Source organism: Cervus elaphus, chromosome 18 (assembly GCF_910594005.1).
Source record: "Cervus elaphus chromosome 18, mCerEla1.1, whole genome shotgun sequence".
Lineage (NCBI taxonomy): Eukaryota > Metazoa > Chordata > Mammalia > Artiodactyla > Cervidae > Cervus > Cervus elaphus.
The window spans coordinates 34636033-34660309 of record NC_057832.1 but is presented as its reverse complement, the minus strand read 5'-3'; the positions used below and the strand labels follow the sequence as shown (position 1 = coordinate 34660309).

General features: G+C 37.5%; 1 protein-coding gene across 2 annotated transcripts in view; it reads right to left on the bottom strand.

The window, feature by feature from the left end:
- Positions 1-976: 976 nt before the first annotated feature.
- The window catches only part of BZW2 (basic leucine zipper and W2 domains 2), a 56260-nt gene continuing 32959 nt past the window's right edge, over positions 977-24277 (bottom strand). For both annotated transcript variants that reach the window (XM_043872975.1, XM_043872976.1), the window contains exons 4-12: positions 22614-22717; positions 21451-21516; positions 18076-18211; positions 14767-14876; positions 10070-10240; positions 8016-8162; positions 6594-6732; positions 2060-2182; positions 977-1434 (exon numbers count right to left, since the gene is read on the bottom strand). In XM_043872975.1, coding sequence (XP_043728910.1) covers positions 1406-1434; positions 2060-2182; positions 6594-6732; positions 8016-8162; positions 10070-10240; positions 14767-14876; positions 18076-18211; positions 21451-21516; positions 22614-22717 — 1025 coding nt within the window. In that variant the 3' untranslated portion in view covers positions 977-1405. The remainder of the gene's footprint in view (positions 1435-2059; positions 2183-6593; positions 6733-8015; positions 8163-10069; positions 10241-14766; positions 14877-18075; positions 18212-21450; positions 21517-22613; positions 22718-24277) is intronic.

The following is a 24277-nucleotide window of genomic DNA, read 5'->3' as shown; positions in this document are numbered from 1 at the left end:
GGCATAGGTGTGGAACTCAATAATGGGACTTTTAGTTCCATCTTGGTCACTAATTTGGTCACTAAGACCTAGGACAGTAGGTCTCAGGTGGATACTTTGGAAATAGTGGGGCAAAGTCAAATAGCTTCTTCACACATCTTACTCAAGATCCCTAAAATGACAGGGAACATGCTGATTTAAACTTAAATCTAAAATATATAAAATTTGACATATAAAATTGTTATTACAAATTGAATGTAATTTTCAATATTTTAATCTTTAAATATATCTGTCCAAACATCAGAGATGCAGATTTAATTTGCGGAGTGTGCCTGCCATGTATACTAATTGGCAGTCAGTACTCGTCAAATTAGTTTGCCAAGTTTGTTTTCAATAAAAATTATTCATTTTTTCATGTCAAATAAATACATTGACTATGCACTCTATGACGTGAATACCATTTAACTTCATAATACTTATTTTTAGATAAGCAGAAGGAGAGGCAGATGGAGGCTTGCCATGAATTAATAGACTGGAAGAAATAAGATGCAGGCTGAAAGGAAAAACCAGAATGAAAGAGGGGCATTTCCCAGGAGAACAATTTTAGGAAAGAATATATAAGCGCCCCCTGGGGTATGCTAGTCACTTCAAGGGGCTGTAAAGCTCTTTATCCTGTGACTTCTAATCATTCTTGGGTACAGTTATTCTTGTCTTTATTATTTCCTGCATAATGAAAATGACATCCTCGCACACAGATAATATTATTATTGTCAATTTATGGTATTGGTGCTAGTGTGTCTATACTTTCGGGTGGATTTCTATTACACTACAAAGGTCAGTGAAATATATTTGCCAAAGATACAAGGAGTAGAAGTGCTTTTTATCGACAAGAACCATTCAGCATTTTGGATGAGAAAGAAATCCTGACACTGAAATGTCATCTGTACAAGAGGTCAGGATAGTAAAGAAATAAAAGCGTTGAAAATATAAGCCCAGATTTTTAAAAAGCCATTTATTTTAAAAAACTGGTTTGTCAAATCACATACACGAGCAGATACACAACTACCAAAGTGGCCCTGTAACAGACACCAGTGGGGCGTTCACCACACAGTACCTGAAAAATACAGCTAAAAAAAGAGGAGTCTGTGGAGTATTTCGCCTCAGATACTGGACTCCCTGCTGAATGGCTTTAAGTTAGCGAATAGTGAGTGAGAGGTAGAGTCCCAAGTATAATCGCTGATGCCTCAGGGCTCCATTTAAAAACAAAACAAAACAAAAAACCATTTCCCCCTCGGCAAAAGGGAAGCCTATCCTATTTTTTTTTTTCCTTTGTGAAAAACGGAAGCCAAGTTTCTCTTCTCAAATGGCTCAGCATTCCCAATAAAAGTGTTGTGTGGTGACCTAGGTATTGTGCTTCTTGAGCCACCTAATTCTCTTCACCTTCAGATTCAGATTCTACGAGAGAAGAAAGAGAAAAGTCAGGTCGTTTCTTCTGAGACTGTTAAACAAGGTCAGGAAACAGTTTCTACTCTTATCTCCCTATCCCCTAAAAAAAGACATTTTTGCCTGGGTGACCATTGACTAAGATAGAGTCATAGGGCAGACAGCCAACTTTTCTCCTTTTCGATTTTTAAATGAAATTGACTTTCTAAAAAGGCAACATACTCAGAAATATTATTGGTGACGATAACTACTTGTATGTTTCTGGATCATCAACTTCTCATGCCTAGTTGGATTAAGTCTCATCATTATTGCTCTTCCAACTTGTATTCCCATTTTAAGCACCAGTCAACCAGTAAAGGTGCTATAAAAAATTGATAAAATCCCATAAATGTAATTATTTTTTTCCTTTCACATCTGATTATTTCTTCTTCTTTGTCCTCCACTAGGGATAATTTAAGAGATTTTGTTTTGTATATCATGCAGATATTTTCATTGCCTTCATTTAGAAATGAAGGCTCAGAACTTCAGTTTTACAAAGCCAAAAAACACAAAAAAATCTGTGGAGGGAGGAGCTATTTTGAATTACAGTGAGAAAGGATCTGCTAAATGGCCACCACGTTGTTAAATACAATCATACCTTCTTCTGCGTTTTGTAACCATTCCACAAATTTCTTCATCTGGTCAAGGAAAACACTTTTGCCTTTGGCAACATGTGCTTCTTTGTACCACTTCAATATCGCTTCTTCACTCAGCACATCAGCTGCAATTTCAAATCAAACATCTCAAAGTTATTACATACATATCATGTTTTAAAGCAAGTTCATGTCTTAAGAGTTTAATAGAAAGCAATCACTTCAAATATTAAAACTCTGTTATAAAGAAACTCATATAGAAACTTACCGGAAGACAAGAACCAAGCTTGTTCCCACATAGCACAGTGGCCCGTGTATGTTAGTAGTTAGGGCGGTGATGTTGTTTAGTTGCTCAGTTGTGTCCAACTCTTTTGTGACCCCATAGACTGTAGCCCTCCAGGCTCTTCTGTTCCTGGGATTTCCCAGGCAACAATTCTGCAGTGGGTTGCCATTCCCTTCTCCAGGGGACCTTCCTGACCCAGGGATGGAACCCTTGTCTCCTACATTGGCAGGTGGGATCTTTACTTCTGAGCCACTGGGGAAGCCCAATAGATAGGATCATCAGTACTTTAGTGATGATGGTGGGACTGGGACTTGGAAATCTTACAGTGCTAATTTGCTGGGAGGAAACTGGGTTATTTTGTAATTCTGCCAATGAATCGGCAATTTCAACATTTCAGAATACCCTTTGTCCTGCCAGTTTCAAACACATCTTGATTAAGCAGTGACCTCAAATGACTGGTCTTTTAAGGTGATTTACTTTAGGAGAAAAAAAGGGCAAATGAAAAAAATATATATTGTAGATAGAATGCAATAATGATAATGTTAATGATTAAATATAAAGACGAGCTTCCTGGGTATACCATGGGACCAATATACATAGGATCCAAAGTTCTACATCACTCTATCGCTGTCCTAAATTTATTTTCCCACAATATCTAAATCACATGAGCAATGGTTTCCTTGTACACTATTCAGAGAGAAAGACGTGTTAGACTTCCTACAGGTTTTTAAGAAAAAGTGTTATCTATTAACTATTTACTACCTAAAAATCTAAATTCCACAAATATACCTTGATACCCTCAAGTTATCATTAATTTAGAATGTTAAGAATAGAAAGGGGAATGTGGAAACAATAGCCTACATACTTTGCCAATGTTCTAATGGGTTGTCTTTTGGGATTTTGGAATGTGAAATGAAATGGAAAACATATAAAAAGGATTTATTATTATCCCCAATGACTGCCCAATCCATTACAAATGCTGATAAATCATTCTAATGATGTTTTTGTAGTTAAAATATACCTTTAACTTATAAAAACAAGAGAAATGATTTGATATTGTTTTCATTCATAACATCACTGATCTTTTCATAACAAAAGCCTTGTTTTTTAAAATTAATAACTGGCTCTCAGATTCAATTGAAGAGATTAAATTGACTAAAAACGCACATGATTGGTTTTAGAAAATATAAAAGTGTGTTTTATTTTTTATTTTGATCATTAAATACACTACGTTTTGCAAAGGAAGACAGAAATCTGGGTTTATTCACTTACAAGGACTAGACTTAGAAATTATAATCAGGAGTCCTAAGGAATTACTCTTAGCTTCTAGTCTTTTAGTTTCTCGTGTTTCCAGCTCTGCACTCTCCACTCCCAATAATGAAACAACTTTCCTACCTCTGGGCATCAAAGCCCAGTTTTCATAGCCGAAAGAAGATGGTTCACAACTCGAGGAAGTGATTTGTTACTGGGTAAGAACGCTTTGCAGAAAATTTCCAGGAACACTAATTATCTCAAACATGAATTTTAAAAGTCCCTTTTATAGAATTTGTTTTTATGACATCCTTAAGATGGCTGTGATTTATACTAGTAATTTCCAAACTGTTTTCATCATGTTCTCCTATCAGTATGACAATTTGGAGCACATACATTCCCAATATATGCATATTTTTTGGTTTATAAACTATATGCATGTACTAACAACTACTATTGTTAATGGTATAAAATAAAATAGAGAACTAAACATGTAAAGGGAAATTCTATTTTTTCTTCTCACCATAATGAATGTTATGATACAATGTATAGGTTGCTAAGGTGACAAAGTCTAGCTTAGTGACACTCTGTCTCCTGTCTTCCTTATGAAGGGTGAGAGCTCACTCCTGCGTTTGATTGCCCCACAGAGGCCAAAAGAGACCATGCAAGTCCTAGAATCCTTGTCGGTGACTGTGCTTGTGAAAAGCACTGTACATGACCGGTAAAACTTACCAGATATATCATCCACTGAAAAATCAGACCAACTTTGTGCAGAGCTGAGCTCTTTGAAGAATTTAATAATAAACACCTGTAGCAAGACCAAATTTCTAGGGAAATAAATAATAAAGAAGGGACAGAAACAATGACAGGGCGACTTTGAGGCAAAGTGTGAATATCAAAAAGAAAGTTAACTGTTGTGTAGGAAAAAATCTAATCACAAATGGAAGGAGTTCCTTGACAAATGTAGGAGAGAGAGAACTTGTGTTTTCCACTAAGGAAAAGTAGAGAGAGGAGTTCATTATAACCGGGAGATGGAGATGACAAAGTGTTGGGATCTCCCCCAAATACCTACTAGGAACACAGAGGATCAGTAAAAGTGCAGTAAGAAAGGAGACATTCCACAATTGCACTAAGGTCCCTCATATTACAGTGCGTTTCTCTCCCTTCTACGTGGTCAACTTCTTCATCACCTCTGGGGAAAAAACTCTGGTCCCTTGAGAGCCTTCCCTTTTCCTTCACCAACTTAGCTTCAGCTCTGAGTTAGGGGCCCCTCTGCTGACATCCGTCCACTTCTCATCATTATTTATTGGTACCAGCCTTATTTTAGCCACTGATATGGTGATTACAGGAGAGGGAAATGGCAACCCAGTGCAGTATTCTTGCCTGGAAAACACCATAGGCAGTGGAGCCTGCCAGGCTACAGTCCATGGCGTCGCAAAGAATCAGACACGACCAAGTGGCTGAACACACACACACACTGTGATTATAATTTTGGGTTTTCTTCTATTCTCTGAAATCCAGGCAGACAGGGACTATTTTGTTCATCTCATTTCCAGCATTTAACATAAGACTTGGCAGCTAGTTTGCATTCAGTACATGCATAATAATGCATGCAAAATCTAAACAGGTCTCAATGCATAGAATTTTAATTCAAAATTTGGGTTTTCATGAGGGTCAAAGAGACAATATCCTAAGAGTGTTATGACAACTGCATTGGGTGATGTCAGTTATTCAAATATTTAAGTTGAAGACTATGTCACTTGAAACTTATTAAATTCAGTACTTTTTATGAGCAGTGTCATATAGGGACACGAGTCAAACATAATTTACCGTAAGAAAGCTGGGACCATATGTGAGAAGGTCAATATTATCTTTTAGAATAAGAAACTTCTTTTAGAAAAATGTGTGTGAGGAACAGAATTTAACCTAAGAAATATCTGCAAACAATAAAAGCCATAATAGAGATACTAACGGTACTTGAGGAGATAGTTTTATATTTTTCAGACCTACATGCTGAGAATACAGTACTTAGCTTTAGGAAGAAAAGAAGAAAGAAATTTATTTTAGAAAGTGACTGTAGCCTGCCAGGCTCCTCTATCCATGGAATTCTCCAGGCAAGAAAACTGGAGTGGGTTGCCATTCCCTTCTCCACAGGATCTACCGGACCCAGGGATCGAACCCGGGTTTACTGCATTGCCGGCGGATTCTTTACTGTCTGAGCCACCAGGGAAGGCCATTAATTTATATTTTAGTTTTCTTCTGTGTTATGCCATTTAAGATAGCAGTAATTTCTAATAAACATTTCACCATGTTCAAAATGTATCATTGTATAAGTGCTCCTTCCCCCCTCCCCATAAAACTACACAAAGCTAGACCAAAGAATAGTCTAGGATCATTTTTTAAAAATATACTATAGGTATGGAGATTGAGATCAGTTAAAACCCTAGAGCATTCATTTTTTAATAAACTGGCAGTACCAGTTGTCATGGCAACCTAATCCTATACAAAGAACAGACAGTAAATGTGAAAATCTAAAAATAGTCATTTCCTGGCCAAACAGGAGACTGGGTGAGCCAAATAACTAAAACACAAAGTTTAAAACTAATTTAGAGCCAGCTTGATGGTATCTGAAAAGGTTTGAACATGCTTCTGGTGATCACTGTTGTTAGAACCAATCCTTACAATTGAAACACATACCTTCTTTTTAGTAATTACAGTCTTTTTCACCATCCTCCCCAACACCTCCCAAAATCAGAAGTTCATCACCTCTTCTAGCCATTTCCATCAATGAGAAGTGCACAGGGGCCTAATCAGACTGGGACCTGGGGCCACAGGCGTCTATGGGGTTTGTATTAATACCTTTCTCTCCACATAATGCGGCTGCCTCACTAGAATTCAGAGATGAGCAGAAACCCATGACCCCCTCTGCATCACCCCTTACTCTGGCCCAAAAAGAGCTTCAACAAAGCACGGGAACACAGTGGCAGAACAACCCAGATACATACCTTTGTAAAAGAGAACCACAATCTTCTGAAAGGCTTTCATGAAATGGATGTTGTCGTAACAGTATTCCTGAACCTTCTGCAGAAGGATTAGCTCTGACTGGCCTTGGGAGCTGAACACAGCCAGGAGTGGAGCGTATTGCTGGAACAGGAGAGGGGAGGAAGACCGTTCACTCTTGTGGGAGGTGCGGGGCTGATGCCACTTGAAGCACCGCGGTCACCTGGAGATGTGCTTAGAAAACTTCCGCTTTGAGGATTATCTTATTATAATATTGTGTCCAACCAAAATGAATTTTTTACTCCCGCACCATATCAGATTTCTCTCATTGTACCCGCTAAAAGGGACCAAATAGGAACTCCTGACTCCATCAGAGACAATTGCTATGTTACTGTGTTTGTCTAATGGATATTGTGAAAATGAGACGGAGAGCCTAGGTTCTGAAGGCTCCCAGGACTGCTGTGATTCCTCCACTCCTGGAGGATGGCTCTGCCACTGGAAGATCCCCTCACAGAACATCTTTATGGTTTTGTTCAGATTGCTCCTCTTGTCTTAAATGACCTTGGCTTCTAGTTCTTGATGTGTGTGTCAGTCTCTCGTGACCCCATTGATCGTGGCCCGCTGGGCTCCCCGGTCCATAGAATTCTCCAGGCAAGAATACTGAAGTGGGTTGCCATTCCCTTCTCCAGAGGATCTTCCCAAACCAAGGATCAAATCCAGGTCTCCCGCATTGCAGGCAGATTCTTTACCCTCTGAGCCATCAGGGAAGCCCCTAGTTGTTGATGTTTGGCTATTATTTTCTCTAAGAGTTACTGAGCTCAACACAAACTCCTCCTTTGATCCTTCCCTGCATAGGCTACCCACTGCTCTGTTCTAAATATTGAAGAGCTATCTGATTTACATCCTGCCGAGTGTATACTACGTAGGTGTTCGCTTCCCAATTCAAGTGTAAACTCTGAAGGCAGGTTCTAAGTCTTCTACATTTCTTAATAGTTTTACAGGGAGAGGATGATAAAGGTAAACACGTATGTATCCCTGTACAAAAATATACAATTTATACAATCAGTTGGTTTCTTCCACCACTCACTTTTCAAATTCTAATGTCAATTTGTAGCTTACTTAAAAAACTCCTTAAGAATTTTTGTGAGGCAGAAGGAAAACTAACAGACTATATTTCTCTTTAACTAATACTGAATATATGACTATTCTGTGGATTTTCTGATGTTGTTTTTAGTAAGAACTTACCCTCAGGTATTTCACAAGCCCTTACATCTCAAACATTTCAGGCGGTGGCATATTTGACAGGAAAAACATCAGGAAATATATGTTTGGACTGAACCTGGGAGCATTATGCTTAGAACCCGCCTGTCACACTGTTGAAGCTGCAGCTGGCAGGCGGCCAAGACAGCCTTGCTGGGACCCTGTACCTTCAGGTGTTTGAGGGCCTGCTCCGCCACGAGCTCCTCCTTCTTGTTCCATTCCACAGCGTTCATTATACAGGTCCACAGAAGTCCAATCACTGCCGTTTCTGGAAGATCATTCCTTTTCATTTCTTCTTTAACATAGAGAACCACCTACATTTCACGAAGAAAAGAGTCAAAAGAGGAACAGGCAGGTGGGGAGATCCCCCTCTCTCCTGCTTAGTCAGTAAAAGGTTGGAGGCAGACAAATACTCTGCTCAGTTCCTCCCTTCCTGGCATATGCTCTCGAGTTCCAAGGCACAGGAGAACACAATGGTTTGTTCTCAGAGAGGATTTATTTTTAGTCTCCTAATTAATAGGCTTAGCTCTGGCCAGGAGCTGCTGGGTAATAGAAAATAACAGCGAATCTCGGTTTCTCAGGGTTAGTCTTTTACAGGCAGGACCCCTGTTGAGTCCAGCAGGACAAGGATTATTTAAGCCAGTCTGACTTTCTGGGCTTTGAAGAAAGCAACAGAGCTGTGAATGTCTACTCCAATCCTCAACTTAAAACCTCTTGATGAAAAAATGCCTTGGGTTGGTACAAGGCATTCTCTACAATTTATTCTTTAATTATCACTTTTGAATATCCTCATGCCTCATGTAAATAAATTGTAAAATTTTATATTAAACTTGTTTGAAAAAATCTTTCTCCTTTTGAAATAAAATCCCAAGTAGAGCTGAGGACTTCAGTGCATGCACGAATGCTAAGTCGCTCAGTCGTGTCCGACTCTTTGCGAACCCATGGGCTGTAGCCCACCAGGCTTCTCTGTTCATGGGGATTCTACAGGCAAGAATACTGCAGTGAGTTGCCATTTCCTTCTCCACAGGATCTTCCCGACCCAGAGACTGAATTTGCATCTCTTAAGTCTCCTGCATTGGCAGATGGATTCTTTACCACTAGCGCCACCTGGAGGGCTTAATAAGTAATTAAAAACCATAACGAATCTTCTGTACCACTCTGTGAGCAGTACAACTACTTTTCTTGCTTCCTTTTTAAAATGAAAGTACACTGCTTTCTTTCCTGCCAGGCTGGATTGCAGTGGGTAAAGCAGCCTTCAAGAAAAGAAGGAACTGAGGAGTCCCAGTCCTCCAGCTGACAGGGGGAAGCTGCAAAGAAATGTAACATCTCTATGCCAGGAAGTACCACAGTGTTAGTTACAGTTTGCTTTTTTCTTTTTTTCACCATGGAAAATCATGTTCAAGATTTTTGCTTGGATAAAGGTTACTGAATATATTGCTGACCTTAATGTTATGAGACTTGGGACCAACACCTCCACCTGCTGGTCAGAATCCATCTTGAAATCTCAAATTTTAAACCATACACAGTACCTTGCAAGGCTCTAGGCAAGCAGGGTGGTGAGGGCTTGGGACTTGAGAGTAAGTGGCAAAAGGAAAGGACTCTTAATGCAGCTTTTGAATTATTACATAGAAGTTTTTTTAAAGTTCAAATGGGAAGTTTTCTTCAGGCATGACTTAAAAAAAAAAAGATACAGCCATAGCCACAAGAACTATAGCTATACAAAAATATAGCATTTACATTATGCAGATATTGTGAGTTATTGTGAGTGGGAGCCAGCAAGTCAATGGTCCAACTGGTCTTTATCCATGATGTGAATGCAAAACCGCCCCCTTTTTGTCTTAAAATCGAAATCTATATTATATACATTAAGCTAATACTTAACCATATTATACAATCTGCAATAAAATGGGAAAAATCACCTTAAACTGAGGTATAATGCTAGTGGATAGCAGTGGACAGTGAATCTATTAAGCAGATGAAATATTTTGACAAGCACAGCAACCTGGTAAATAAGTCCTTTGTGTGGAAATAATCATTATTTTCTGGAACATCCTGGAGGATGTTTTTGATATTGAGCTCATTTAAATGGTATGAAAGGACCTCAAGTTCATAGCAAGGAACGAGGGGCAGTCTCCTTCACGGGAGGTAAAGTTTGTACTGCACAGTTTAGGATACGCCCCTCGCCCGTGGTTTTGCAGGGAAGTGAGCCCATGGCCCTCACCTCCTTGATCGGGCATTCCTGAGAAAGACGCTCCTGGAGTTCCTTCTGCAGCTCCTTCCTGGTGCCCAGGGACTGCTGGACTCGGAGGAAGTCGGAGAGCTCCTTCAGACCTGCATCAGTGAAGTATTTAGCGAAATGATCCACACTCTGTCTGTTAACTGGAAAGAGTTCCTGAGAGATAAAAGACGAGAGACTGTCATACAATAAGCCATTCACATTCAGCAAGCATAAAGAACAACGTTTTCATAGTAAAGTAGCGCTTAGACTGTCTCATGAAGAAAAGAGTAAGGATTGATTTTTCAAAAGAATACATCTCAAGGCATATTTCTTGAGCACTTGCTAAGACACCTTTCAAAATTATGCAATTTGACAAAGAATAAAAAATGTTAATCAACTTATATAAACTAGTTTCCCTCATTTGGAACTACTATTTACTTCTTTTACTTTCATCGAAGTGTAGCATATGCAAAAACTGAGGCAAGTTTGCTAAACTAAGTACAAATAAGGTGATAACTGAGTAAGGCTGGGATTATTTTAAACCGATAAGAAAAACTGAAATTATCAATCATACTGTTTCCTTAACTGTGAGTGAAAAGACAAAAACCAGTTTTAGTAATGCTGAAATGATTTGAGATACTATTAAAAAAAAACCCAATATTGACTACTATCATCTCATAGAGCTCTATTCACATTCTGAGAAAATGCTGCTATTAGTCTAAAATAGCTCAGAGCTACAGGGAATTTTTGCTGTATCTCTTAATGATGGAGGCTCTAAATTAAGTTCATGGTGAGATCTAATCTAAACCTGCCCCACCGCTCTTCAATCCATTATATAATTCTGTTGGAAATTTTTAAAAACCGCAGCACACCATGGCTGCTCTTACATTTTTACTCATTTCCATTTCACCTTATACAGCTTGGCAGGGGCTTAGGAACACTTAGTCATGTTCTAATCCTGTGTGACTCCCAACACTCAACCAAGAAAGCAAGGCAGTTTGCAAAGCTCTCACATTTTTCAGACCGTTGAAGAGTCTACAAAATAGATCCAAACTTTTATGATGGCTAGATTTGCATATATATATATTGGCCAATGGCTGTATGGGCTTCAATAAAAATCTTTGAAGAAAGATCTGTAATGAGTTTGCCACCAAGTATAGGGATGTAGCCAGATGGCTTCTGTCATGATTCAAATTTCAATACTCTCTGTACCATCATCCCATAACCTGCCTTGAGTTGAGTCATGAGTTTGAAAATGTCAGAACAGAGTTGGTGGGAACAGCATTAAAACATACATTTATGTTAAAGCAAACATCTCAAAACTGACTGAAGTTCTGTCATTGATATTTGTCAAGAGGTCTTCTAAATTTGTTGGGGGCAGGGAACTAACTTAATTTTTAGTTTCTTCTATGAATCTAGATATGAGGTATTTTGCTAATAATTGTATACAATAGAAGTTTTACAGAAAAATAAACTGAACCTCAAGAAGGTTAGACAGCTAATTAGGCAGCTAGAAATTTGAGGACATGGATGCATGACTCCAAAGTCAATAATTACTTGTGCCAGCATTCTGTATTCAATTTAGGAAGAATGTGACTGCAAAGTCTGACCGCAAGTTATGTTCAGAGTAATACATCATCAAAAGTGATTTTTTTTAATTTACTTTTATGAACTATAACCATAGTCCTCATGAATGACACGTAATATCTTGAAAATTATTATTCTGAGCTGATCTCCACATTTCTGCTCCTACTAAATTCTCTCTTTTGCTGTTCCCAACATGCCATGCCTCAAAGGCTTTGCCTGAAATGCTCTTCCTGGATATATCTAGATAGTTAGCTTCCTCACACACGTCACCTTATGGGAGGCCTTCCCACACCACACAGACACACCTCACTGTTCCCCTACTTGGTTTTCCTCTCAGAGCACTTTTCACTTTTTACTATGCTACACATTTAAATTAATTATTCAGTTTATTGTTCCCCTGCAGTAAACTATAAGCCCCATAAAGTCAAAGGTTGCTTGTTTGACTTTCTTCAATAGCTTCAGCTCAATATCTTAATAACTGTTCCTTTTTCCACTGATGGGAGAATGATATCTCCCATCTCCACTCTTCTGGGAGTTGCTATATATTTTTCTTGCTTCTGTGTTACAGAAGTAGGTGATTGCTAAACTTTGAGAATATGCTATTTTCCCCCCAAATGTGCTAACGCAGAGGGAATTTTGCTAAGCAGGTTAGTGAAACAAAAATTTCCTCCTAGATGGCAGAACTGACACTCTAGCTCCTCACTCATTTATAAGTCAGCAAACAGCATGTAGGCATGGTCTAAGACATAGCCACCCTGTCCTCATGGAGTTTCTGGTAGAAACTGCTGCCTAAGCTTTGCACGCTCAAAATATAAGTAGACAAAGAACCCTAGTAGGAACTATTAAATGATATGCGTTTCTCAAAAAGGAAATACATTAAACACTTTTAAAATGAAGTAACCTAATCAAGTTAACCAAGCTGTGCTTACTGGTGTCTTTAAGGAACCATACTTTAAGTTAGAAGAGCAGAGCTTTTTCAAAAGTTTAATATGGGAAAGAAAGGGTCACTTTTACCCCCCACCCCACACTCATATACAGTGCCTTGTAAAACACCTGATAATAAGCATAAAGTTGTAAGGATGAATGAATAAAACAAATTGGTATTAAAAAAAATAAAATGGATAACCAACAAGGACCTATTTGTATAGCACATGGAACTCTGCTCAATGTTATGTGGCCGCTGGAATGGGAGGGGAGTTTGGGGGAGAACAGAAACATGTTTTAGTATGGCTGAGTTCCTCTGCTGTTCACCCTAAACTATCATAACATTGTTAATTAGCTATATCTCAATACAAAATAAAAGTTAAAAAAAGAGAAAGAACTGAGTCTTCTGTGTTAAGTAGTAATCAATTGTTATCTTTTTTCCTAATAATAATTCGCCCAGCTCTCCTTTATTTATTTTTTATTTTTTTTCTTTAGCGCTCAGTTCCCCTGCTGCCATCCACTACCTGCTGACGTGAAAGGTCCGGGCGTTGAGAAGCAGAATCCTTCCAGAGGGGCGAGGCGCCTTCCCCCCTCTAGGAGATTCAAGCTACAAAGCCTCGGGGTGGCCTCAAATGAGACCTGTCTCCTCAAAGTGAGGAGTTTCCCGGCCAATGCACCAAATGTTATAGCCACGCTTTCCGGGAAACAAACTCACTCAGAAGGACAATGCAGATAGTGGAGTGCAGTTTATTACACCGGCGGGCCCAAGGCAGAGTCTCCTCTTAGCCAAGGACCCCAGCTCTCCTTTAAACAAGTGCTCAGTGAAGTCCCTCCTTGCTGTATCTGTCTTCACAGGTGGAGCAGTAGCCCATGAGTGGATTAAATCTTCCTACCCTGCTGGCAGGCTTCTCACTGACTTCTTTTGGCCAAAGAAGGCGAGCTTCTACACCACCAGAAGGGCTCACTTCGGTGTCCTGTATTCCTGTCCTCTGACATGGGGACAGAATGGCTCTGGTCGGAGCTGTTGCTTCCCCGTGGGTCCCAGAAAGAAAGGGCATGTAGATCTCAGTGGGCCTCGATGAGCTAAGACACAGCTACAGACTCAGGGATGAGAATGCACTCTGGCATATGAACTTCCACCAACAGCAGCAACCTATTCATTCGTCCTCAGTGACTTCCATACACCCTACATTGCGAGACAGTAGGTTCCACAAAGGCAGGAAACTTTTCTATCCTGTCTCTACTGACTCTACAATTTCCAGGCTGGAACCTGGCCAAAGCAGGCGCTTAATAAATACACGCTAAAATGAAAAGTATTATCAGTGGCAAAAATCAGCAAGAATCGAGAGCTCAATTTTTCTTCTTTATCAAGTTCTAAAGACTTCCAACACACCAAGGGAGCTATTTTAAGGTAAATTTCAAAAGACAGAGGAATTTTAAGTCATTGAAAATGCAAAAGTTTACAATGAGCCAGATTTAGACTTATCCCATGGATCAATACCCTTGCACAGTAGGACACGCTGGAAGAGAAAGCAGATAAGAAACTAGGTAAAGAGAACATGGCAAGCATGTCTTTCAACTTTAGACTTTGTCCTAAAATTGTAAAGGCAATTTCACTTGGAGCAATCTCTGTCACAGTTGTGGCTTCTAGCAGAAAGAAATTATAGCGGGCAGATAGAAATTATGAGAGCAAATATTTTTCTTGATTTTCTTTGAAAAATACAAAGATACAGAAGTAACTACAGTTAACTTGTTCACTTTCAGAGGTATCTAAGCATTTCTAAGGAATCTTGGTATAAACAAGCAATCTTGTTTAAACTTTTATTTTGTTAACAAACTAACCTGTATTTGAGATCAGTGTCATTCGACTATGACCCAAGATACCCATAAATGTCTAATTAGGTGAGATCAATGTGACCTCAAATTTCATATTAAAACTTTAAATTTCTACAGTTATTAGCTGCAACAGAGGTAATTCTGATAAATGTTATCACTATGTCAACAAACTTCCAAATTTGAAAGTCTCCATATTCCCTGTGACTCTTTAATTTTATCATTCCATTTATGCATGCAACAAAGATTAAATTGGAATTAGTTTCTATCACTTCATTTGTGTATTACATTGAACACACTGACAGAGCCATGGCAGAAGCATGAAACATATAACCCTTTGCCCAAATAACACTTACAAGCAGCCTTTTGTCTAAGTTGGCTTTTCTCAAAGAGGAGGTAACAGAGTTGGCATCCTTTTCTGCCATCCATGCTTTAAAAAGTTTGACAGCAAATGAGGCCGCAATGCCTGTTAAAAATAAAAGAGAGAGAGTAAACCTTTTATAAGAAGAACTGGTTGTGGTAATGCATAAGGCAACACTTCCCATTAGGTGTCCTGAAATGACTAAATAACTTAGAGACATGATTTGGTAGAAAGGAAACATGGAAAGCTCTCTAGGCTATTCATTACTCAAAAGAGAATATTTTCATGAGAAGGAAAAAAAGGTTATAGTACTTTTCAAACTTGGACTCCTGAATTCCAACCTGTTTTAACTGTAAGTTTATTTTTACCTTGGTTAAAACCATATTCAAAGCCAAGGATGTTATAGTGTTTTGCCTCTATTTCACTCTGCGGTTTACCAATATTCCATGTTTATAACAGTTATCCTGAGGTACAACAAATAAATCATGAGCCATACAACTGAAATGTCAACATGTCAACTAATCTGCCGATAAATGATGCCAGCGAAAGAACATCAGTAGTGACAGGTATAAATAAATAAAGTTATAGATGAACATGCATCACTTACTTTACAGTTTTACTTTTTGTAAAAAGCATTTTAAAATATTCATGAGTTAAGCTATAAAAATGTCAGTTCTGTTTTCAGCTGAAATCTTTTCTGGATATTTTTAAAGAGATTTTAAAAATTGCTATGTTAATCAGGAATCCACTTAATTACATACTCATTTATAATAGGATTTATTTCTAAATATAAGTAATCAGATAACTAATAGACAGCTTTTCTGTGAACACTCTAAATGTCTAAATTAATGTTGCATTTATTTAATGAAAAGTTAAGGAGTAGTTGATATATTAAACTGATTTTTCTGAATTGAAGGCTTCACTATTGTTGGTGGTCTAAACAGTCTCTAGTCCCCTTTCCTAAGAAAATTCCCATCTTACTCAGGCCAGCTGACTTCTAATTACTCTAAGCCCTGGCATGACCCTCCTTCTGTAATGATTAGTAATGGGGGGAAAATTTGAGTCCTGAATGATATTGCTGTTCACCCTGAAGTCTGTTTGACTTTTATGTATATTGTTACATAAGAAATAAATGCCCTTAAATGGGGGAGGACTAAATTAGGAATTATGGGATTAACATGTATCTACTACTATACATAAACCAGATAACCAACAAGGACCTACTGTATAGCACAGGGAATTATACTCAATATTTTGTAATAACCTATAAGGGAAAAGAATCTGAAAAAGAATATATATCTGAATCACTTTGCTATACACCTGAAACTAATACAACATTGTAAATCAAATTTGCAAAAAATGTAAAAAAAAAAAAAGAAATGCCCTGACACAGAAATTTATGTCCTATCTTCCAGTTACTTTCAGGTAAACAAGTTCAACTAATACAGACACCAGTTTTACCCAATGTTTTTCTTTTGAATAGCAGAGAAACTAAGCCCCTCCAGCCTAAACTTGAGCTAGAGAATTTTATGTTGTCAACTTGTTGACCTGGATTTTCAATATTATGATTACTTCATAGTCAATATAAAATTTAATATAAACTTATGATTAAAAAATTTAAAAAGGATCTTGTAATCCTCATTGTAGGTAAAAGAAAGTATGCCTGAAACTAGAAGTCTAAAAATAATCAGGCTCAAACCTATCACTTTGCAATAAAAGTGGCTCCTGGTGGAAGGATTGGAGAAACTTCATACTTGAGATTCTGCAGAGTGGATGATTCCCCTTAGCCATTTGTTGGGTGGGAAGTTGGGGAAAAGGTATAATTTCATAACCCTTTCCTATTTGGGAAGAAAAAGTTTAAGACTTAGTTTCTAAAGATGGTGGAGTATTAGGAAAAACCATGTGACAGAGGCCCTATGTCACTTCTATAGCAAAAGTATTCTTTCCTACCCCTAACATTTTACCATAAAAAATTTCAAGAACTTCTTACAGAAGAACTGAACAAACTGAAAAATACTCATGTACTTCACCATCTTGATTCTGCAGCAGTTAATATTTTGCTGTATTTGCTCTATCACGTTTGTCCATTTATCTTTCTAATAATTTAATTTTTAATACATTTCAAAAGAAATTACATCATTAAAAGTTTTTAACACAACCAGAAAGAATTATTTTCTGTTAGAAATGCTAGGGATAAATCTGATGTAATTAACATTTACTGTTTACATTTTATCTTTTTCTCCTAGTATAAAATGGCTAGTACCATAAATAAAACATGAAGGATCACGAATTCTCTTCAGGAAAACATTTTAAAGTGCTATAATATTTTAACAATATATTAATAACAATTAGAGAGTCTAAAACTATAGAGAATCTCTAAATAATATGATTTGACTCTTGATTTACTATTCTTTTCTCAGTTATAAGAAAATTATAACTCATTTCACTGCAGGCATGAATGAGGCTGGGACTTCACATCTGTAGGAGTAAAACCCAATTCTAAGAAGAAACAGATGTTTTCACAAAAGCTCTTTTAATTTGTCTTTAAGGAAAAAAAAATAACTCTTTGTTTAACACTGCATTTAAAGCTTGAATATCATTATCCTCCTACAAGAAAAAAAAAGGCCAATTCTGTATTATTCTATAACCAAGTAATTGTATGTATGCCCATCAAACTCTTAATGCCTTAAAATTAAAGCAAAACTCTTAGGCAGTCGTCTGGACTTTTAAAACAGACATAATGAATACTTTAAAAATGTGATCATAATGAACATCTGTGCATAAGATCTTGAGGGGGAACAGTTCAGAACAACTGCCCAAACTAGTGAAGTAACAGTTTGGGGGGCCTTTAGGGATGTGAAGGGCCATTTTTGGCTGTTCTGCTAAATGAAAGCAAGTGTTTTAGGCTGGCATTCTGTTTCTGGGGGCAAAAAAAGGCTACATGTCCCACAAACCATAAAGAGTCCTGCACAATGAAGCACTGTCCCAACAAAATATGTCAGTAAGCATCTATGTTGAGAGTAACAGTTTAGAACCGATCAATTTCAGGATTTTTGACCTAGGCACTGAGACTTATGCCAAAAATTCTAGTTTATTATTATTCTTTAATTGTCTTTGTATAGGTGTGCATATTTCTCTCTTAAATTCCTACAAGAAACACATACAATCCTTTTATTGTTTGAACACACACACAGTCTCTCTTACATGGAGCATGGATGGCCCTAGAGAACACCATGAAGTGGTACTGGTATTTATCTTTGGCTTTCTTTTCCCATCTGACAGGTGAGAAAATGAACACGCGTACCTTCTTTGACCAAGCTGTCAGTGAAGAGACTGGTGAGGATGGTGGCAGGCAGGGTGCCACTGCCCAGCAGGATCCCCGACAGCATTGCCAACTTTGTCTGCTCGGTTTCGGAAAAGGCTTTAAGGAAGAGGAGAAGCTGTGGGTCAAACAAAAGAAACCATGTCTATAAAGCAAAGGACTAAAGTAGGAAAATAACAAACAATGCACATCCACGGCTAGATGGCTCATGGGTAGCACACTTATTCATTGAAGACACACACATATGTTCCATTATAAACTGGATGCTATAGAAAGGGACTTCAAAAAAAAAAAGAAAGGGACTTCAGCAGGCCTTGTTCCTTTCTCCTAAATTTACTTACAATTTAGCTACAGATAACATTCATGGGAAGGAAAAGAGTCATTTAGAGAACAGTGTAAACAGGTCACATGAATAAGTTAAATTTGACTGTATATGACAAAGGGTAAATATTACCAAGTGTTTCCTGAATACACTATTGCCTTTCATATGTGTTTCATTTCTTTGCATGCTCCCTTAGGGCCCACTCCCCACTGCACCCCCACCCCATCATACATCTACCTATTTTCTTTGGGTTATAACAAAAAATAAATGACAATAACAAAAAAGAAGTCAATAAGCTTTGACATCTAGCATATACTTCTCTGAGCCCACAGCATACTTTTTTAAAACAAGACTGGGTGAAAAAGGATTTTCAAGGTTCTTGATGCCTCTTTTTAAAATGGTGAGATTCAAACTAGGTATTTCTTAGATCACAGAGTTTTACCACCAACCCTGGTGATCAGGTAATGGAGGGTATAAGATAAAGAAAAGTTACGAACGGAGAAAAGGCCACTGCTGCGGGTTGGAAAGAACAATTGTAACGAGAGGGTGACAGTGCTGTCTAGGTCCTTCTGGGTCACAACACTGCCAACGTCATATCCCAGCAGCAGAGGAAGTGACGGAGCCGCAACCCCAGAAAACTTGGGAGGGAAGGCCAAGCAAAGCGGCTAAACCCCACTTGCCACTGTGGGTTCTGAGTGTCCAGGCGTGTAGAATGCCCTCCTCTTTCCTAACCCTCCTCCACCTAGTGCTCTGACTGTACTGTATTTGTATTTCATGGCTACTTTCCTCTGTTTCAACAGACTTTAGGCATGTTACTGAGAGTCCCCAGGGCCCAAAATCATTGGAGCTCTGCAGTGATCAGCTGGGGCTCTGCAGACTTTTTCATTACCCTGCACCGATGAAAAAAAAATCACTGGCATAAATACAGACTTATTAAGTGCTTTATGGCCAATGAAATTCTGTTAACTCTGTGCAGTGAATAGGGCTATATTAATGTACCATTCCCAACAGTTACAGAATTATTACAGAGAGGTCATGTGACTCTCCAAATATTTATATGATGAGTAAGTGGCAGAACTGGAATCAAACTAGCCCATTTCACTCCCCATTTATGCCTTTTAAAGTCTCAATGATTTAAAAGACGTCACTTTCTAAGCTCACAAGAAAAGAGGGAGTGAGGGAAATTGGTATCAATGGTTAAAGCTCCAGGGGGCAGCAGGAATGGGGTAAGAAAAAAAACTGACAAAACTAGATACTTTATATCAATCTGGCTTTTTTCTCATTGTCAAAATAAGAAAGATTCAAATAAATAATGAAAAACAGCCAAGATAAAAATATTAACACTATTTAAGAACATTACTATACTCATATTCATCAAAAACTCAATTACATTAGCAAAATGGTACAAAAGTTATCTTTTCTTAAAATTAATATCCATATTGCTCAATTATACGAACAGGTATTAAAACCAGACACTACATGTATTACAGCAGAATTTTCTTTTAAAAAATGGATACTCTGAAAAATAAATAATTCTTGAAAGCATATTCATCAAATGAATCAAGTGGAAAGTTCTCAAGATTCAAATGAACTAGGAGAAGAAAAACATGACTGATATTATTAGGCAAAGTGGTAAGATGTTTATTTGAATGCTTTAATATCATTTTTTGGTCATATCTATCCCTGTATTTTAATGACACACTTCTTATTTTCCAAGCATCTAGCCAAATAATGGACCACTTTAATCCATTCAAATGTTTTTCCATGGTAACAAAAAGTAATACATGCTAGTAGAATAAATCTAACATAGAATAATATGAAAATGTGAGTAATCTCTTTAACCCTATTTCCTTAGAGTAAACATTATTAACAGTTTGAGATGTGTCCTTTCAGATTCTTAAATGTACTTCTATATGCCTACACTTTATAAATAACTACATGTATACACATGCTTTAACTGAACTATACATTGATAACAGCTCAAATTTGCTGAGTGGAGCAGAAAGTTTTCTGAACACTTTATGTGTATATGACTATTTAACAAAGTCTTGATCCTCGTTTTCAACAAAGAAATCTGAGGCACAAAGAAATTAAATAACTTGCTAAGGTTAAACTTCGGCCAAATGGTTGCTCTTTTACTTAACAATTTATCACAGACATTTCCTCTCATCAATTCATGTGGTTATGCCTCATGCTTTAACTGACTGCATGCTATCCCACTGTATAGAGAGACCATGATTTAATTAACCTCTCTCCCACCATGAAAATTTAGGTTACGTCTCAATACTGTGATGAACATCTGTATGCATATATAGTTGTATGTTGCAAAGTAACAAAGTAGATGGTTTCTTTATTCCCTTGGTTTATAATTTAGGCAGATGTCTAAAATCAGAAATGATGGCAAAGCAGCATACAAATCTGTAACTGCCATATATAAATAAAGAGGAGCTACAAATTAGAAAGGAACATACTGCAATTTCTGAAAAGAGGGCTTCTTTAATAAGGTGCTATTGCTTATTTGGCTATTTATTAGAGGTCAATTACTGTGCTAAGTACCTTACAGCTCATAGAAATTATCCCTACAACAACCATACATAAAGTCTATACTTTTACTGCAGCTATTTTATAGACGAGAAAAACCAATGAGATTTACACCCAGATACTATTTCCAAAGGTATGCTTCTATCTCCTTTGCTAAACAGCATCTTCTATAATTAAAGAATTTTAGTGATTAATAGCTGCTGCGCTATGCTCTTTCATAAGCTTTAACTAATTATATATTCTATAAAAATATTCCTTTGAACAAAGCATGCTGGCTTACATTAAACATGAAGGAAAAATTCTAGGCTAATCATGTATTTCTTTCTACAGCTATTAGCTAATGATCTGTCATACTCATTTCTTCACTCAACTAGCATTTACTAAAAGCTTAAAGAGGTCTGTGGTACTCTGGACTACCACTATAAAAGCGAAATTTTCATCCCTCTTCATGTCATCATTTTAGCAAACAGAGTATATTACATTTGAATTCTTACCTTTTTCATCTCATCCTCAAATGCTTTTTCCAAATACTTATATCTCCTGATGAGTTTGTTGAAGACCTAAACATAAAAGAAACCAGTCACTATTATGTAAACAATTTTAAAAGGCAAACTCACCTCAACTACACGGGTCTACACTAATAAAAACATGTAGTTAAACATTCTCCTACTGTGATATGAGAACTACAAGCATTTCAAAAGAGTTATTATGACCTGGGGGATAAAACAGGATCAAAATGCACGTAGGAAAAAAAACAAATCCATTTGAGAATATAATTGGTGAGAAAACAAAAATGACTTTGATGAAAATAAAATGAATATAATTTTAAAACTGCGTGACACAGAGATGGAAAATATTAATACTTGAAACAAAGGGGATTACAGATATAATCACTGAGCTACATGATGGGAGGAGATCAGAGTTCCGGGGAGATTATACTCCAGGTGAAAACAAATATGATTTCAGCAGATGAGCAGTATAGACTACTGGCCCCCACAATCCAGTTAGAATTCTCAAGCAGGATTTCCAAGTGTGTCAGTGGAATTCTGAACCGTTTTCTAAAGAGGAATGATGTTTGTTATGGACCGAACATCTGTGTTCCTCCTAAATTCATACGCTGAGGCCCTACCCCCAAAGTAACTCTAACCTCTGAGCTCTAATGCCTGATGATCTGAGGTAGAGCAAATGTAACAGTAATAGAAACAATAAGTGTGATGCACTTGAATCATCCCTTTTCCTAATAGGCTGCTTGTCCTTTTCTTCTTGACTTACAGTTCTTTATTTAATCTGTATATAAATCCTTTATAGGCTTTATGTATTACAAGTATCTCCTTGCCTCTTTCTTTTGAACAGCTACCTGATAGTTTATTAATATGAATTACCAAGCTCTACTTAATTAGTAGCCTGTGGATCAACTTATGGATTTTCATCCTTTGATGTTTTAGTTTTGAAGGATAGGGCTAAACTACTCTCCCTAAAGCTGGGACCAACTTATATTCCAACAGAAATTATGATTCCTCACGTCTCTTATGGATGAAAGGTAAAAACACTCTATCTTCCTGAAGTTTTAATGATCACTGTCTGAATCTTAACTTTTCTTGAATCTTATTTAAAGGTTTCCCTTTCAGCACAACAATCTCTCAGTGACAGGCTCTACCTGAGCGTAGTTTCGGATGGTTTCATGATCTTCATTTGCTGAAAACACACAGTGGTTGGTCATCTTGGTCTTGTCACCATCATCTATGCGTGTTCCTCCAGGGGCTAATAAGAGAATGGTTAATAACCATTAGGACAACATTGAAATCAGACGAGCATGTGTAGAAGAGATCAATTCTTGCACATCTAGGAAAACAGAAGTAGGTATCACATAAACGTTTATAGAATGATGCACATGTGTAGATAGAGTATTTTAAGAAGATTATCACCTTAATAAAATTTTGTTCAAGTGGTTGTGTTTATTACAAAGGGCTAGTTAAACCTTATGAATAAATTGCATCAAAATAGACTCTTGAAGGAGTTAACTTTTCTAAAAACTAATTTAATTATAAAAGATGTTTGTATGGTTTGTGTTTTGGCTGTGCTGTGTAGCATGCAGGATCTTAGTTTTCTAAGCAGGGACTGAACCCATGCCCCCTGCATTGGAAGCAGAGTCCTGAACACTGGACCGCCCTTGTTTATACTTCTATCGTAATGCAGAATGGTTATTCGAATGTGTATTCCTACCATAGGGTATGAGCTTGTTGATCTACATACTTGACTTCACTGTACCCTAGAAGTCTGGTTCTTGCCAAAGTGTATCCTTAACCATGATAGCTAAACAATAACATTTATTAATTTGATTATTCTCAAAGTAGTTCCTGATGTTTCCCACATCAGAACATGGTTCACTTTCCAGGTTTGCTAACAATATTTTGCTGGACTCCAGTTCACCAACACTAGTACTACCCAGACCTGGCTTTTATAGTAGATCTTCATGGTTTCCACTTCAGTAGGTATCAAGAATGTTTCCTCCTCACTAACCCAGTTATCCAGTGTTGATCAGTATACATTCTGACCCCTTGTCATTTATATTTGATTACCCAGCAGTTGCATTGGCTAGGAAAGAGTGTATTTTATTGTTGCTCATCTTTGCCCCTATACCCTAAACAGTATCATGGAGGAAATGGACAAATAAATGGATTAAAACAAAGAATGCCTTTTTTCTACCACTCAACTTTCCTCATTCAAAGGGCTTCCCAGGTGGCACAATGGTAAAGAACCCACCTGCCAATGCAGGAGACCCAAGTTCGATCCCTGGGTTGAGAAGATCCCATGGAAAAGGAAATTGCAACCCACTCCAGTATTCCTGCTTGGGAAATCCCATGGACAGAGGAGCCTGGCAAGCTACAGTCCATGGGGTTGCAAAAAGTCAGACACTCATGCACACATGCTCTATCAAAGGCTCCTCCTATAAGTTTCAATGGTGGCCACTACAAACATTGGTTGATTAGAAGACCAGAGTCAGAACACCAGGTAGTTTTGTTTCCTGATTTTACTTCATCAGAATTAGGGTGGAAATTTGACCAAGTCAAATTAGGTTAATAACTACTATACACTCAAATATTTGTTGAGTAGATATTTGTACAGGCCATATTTTAGTGTTTTGATTTGAGTCATATTTCAGATCTTTGGATGAGATGAGCTACAAATAGCCAATTGTCTCTTATAGTTTTGTAAGCAAACTTGTTGTTAGAAAAGTCAGCTCCTTCAGGAGTCTGTTCTCATGCAATTAATTTATGCACAATTCAATTAGCCCTTTATAATGAATACAACCACCTGGAA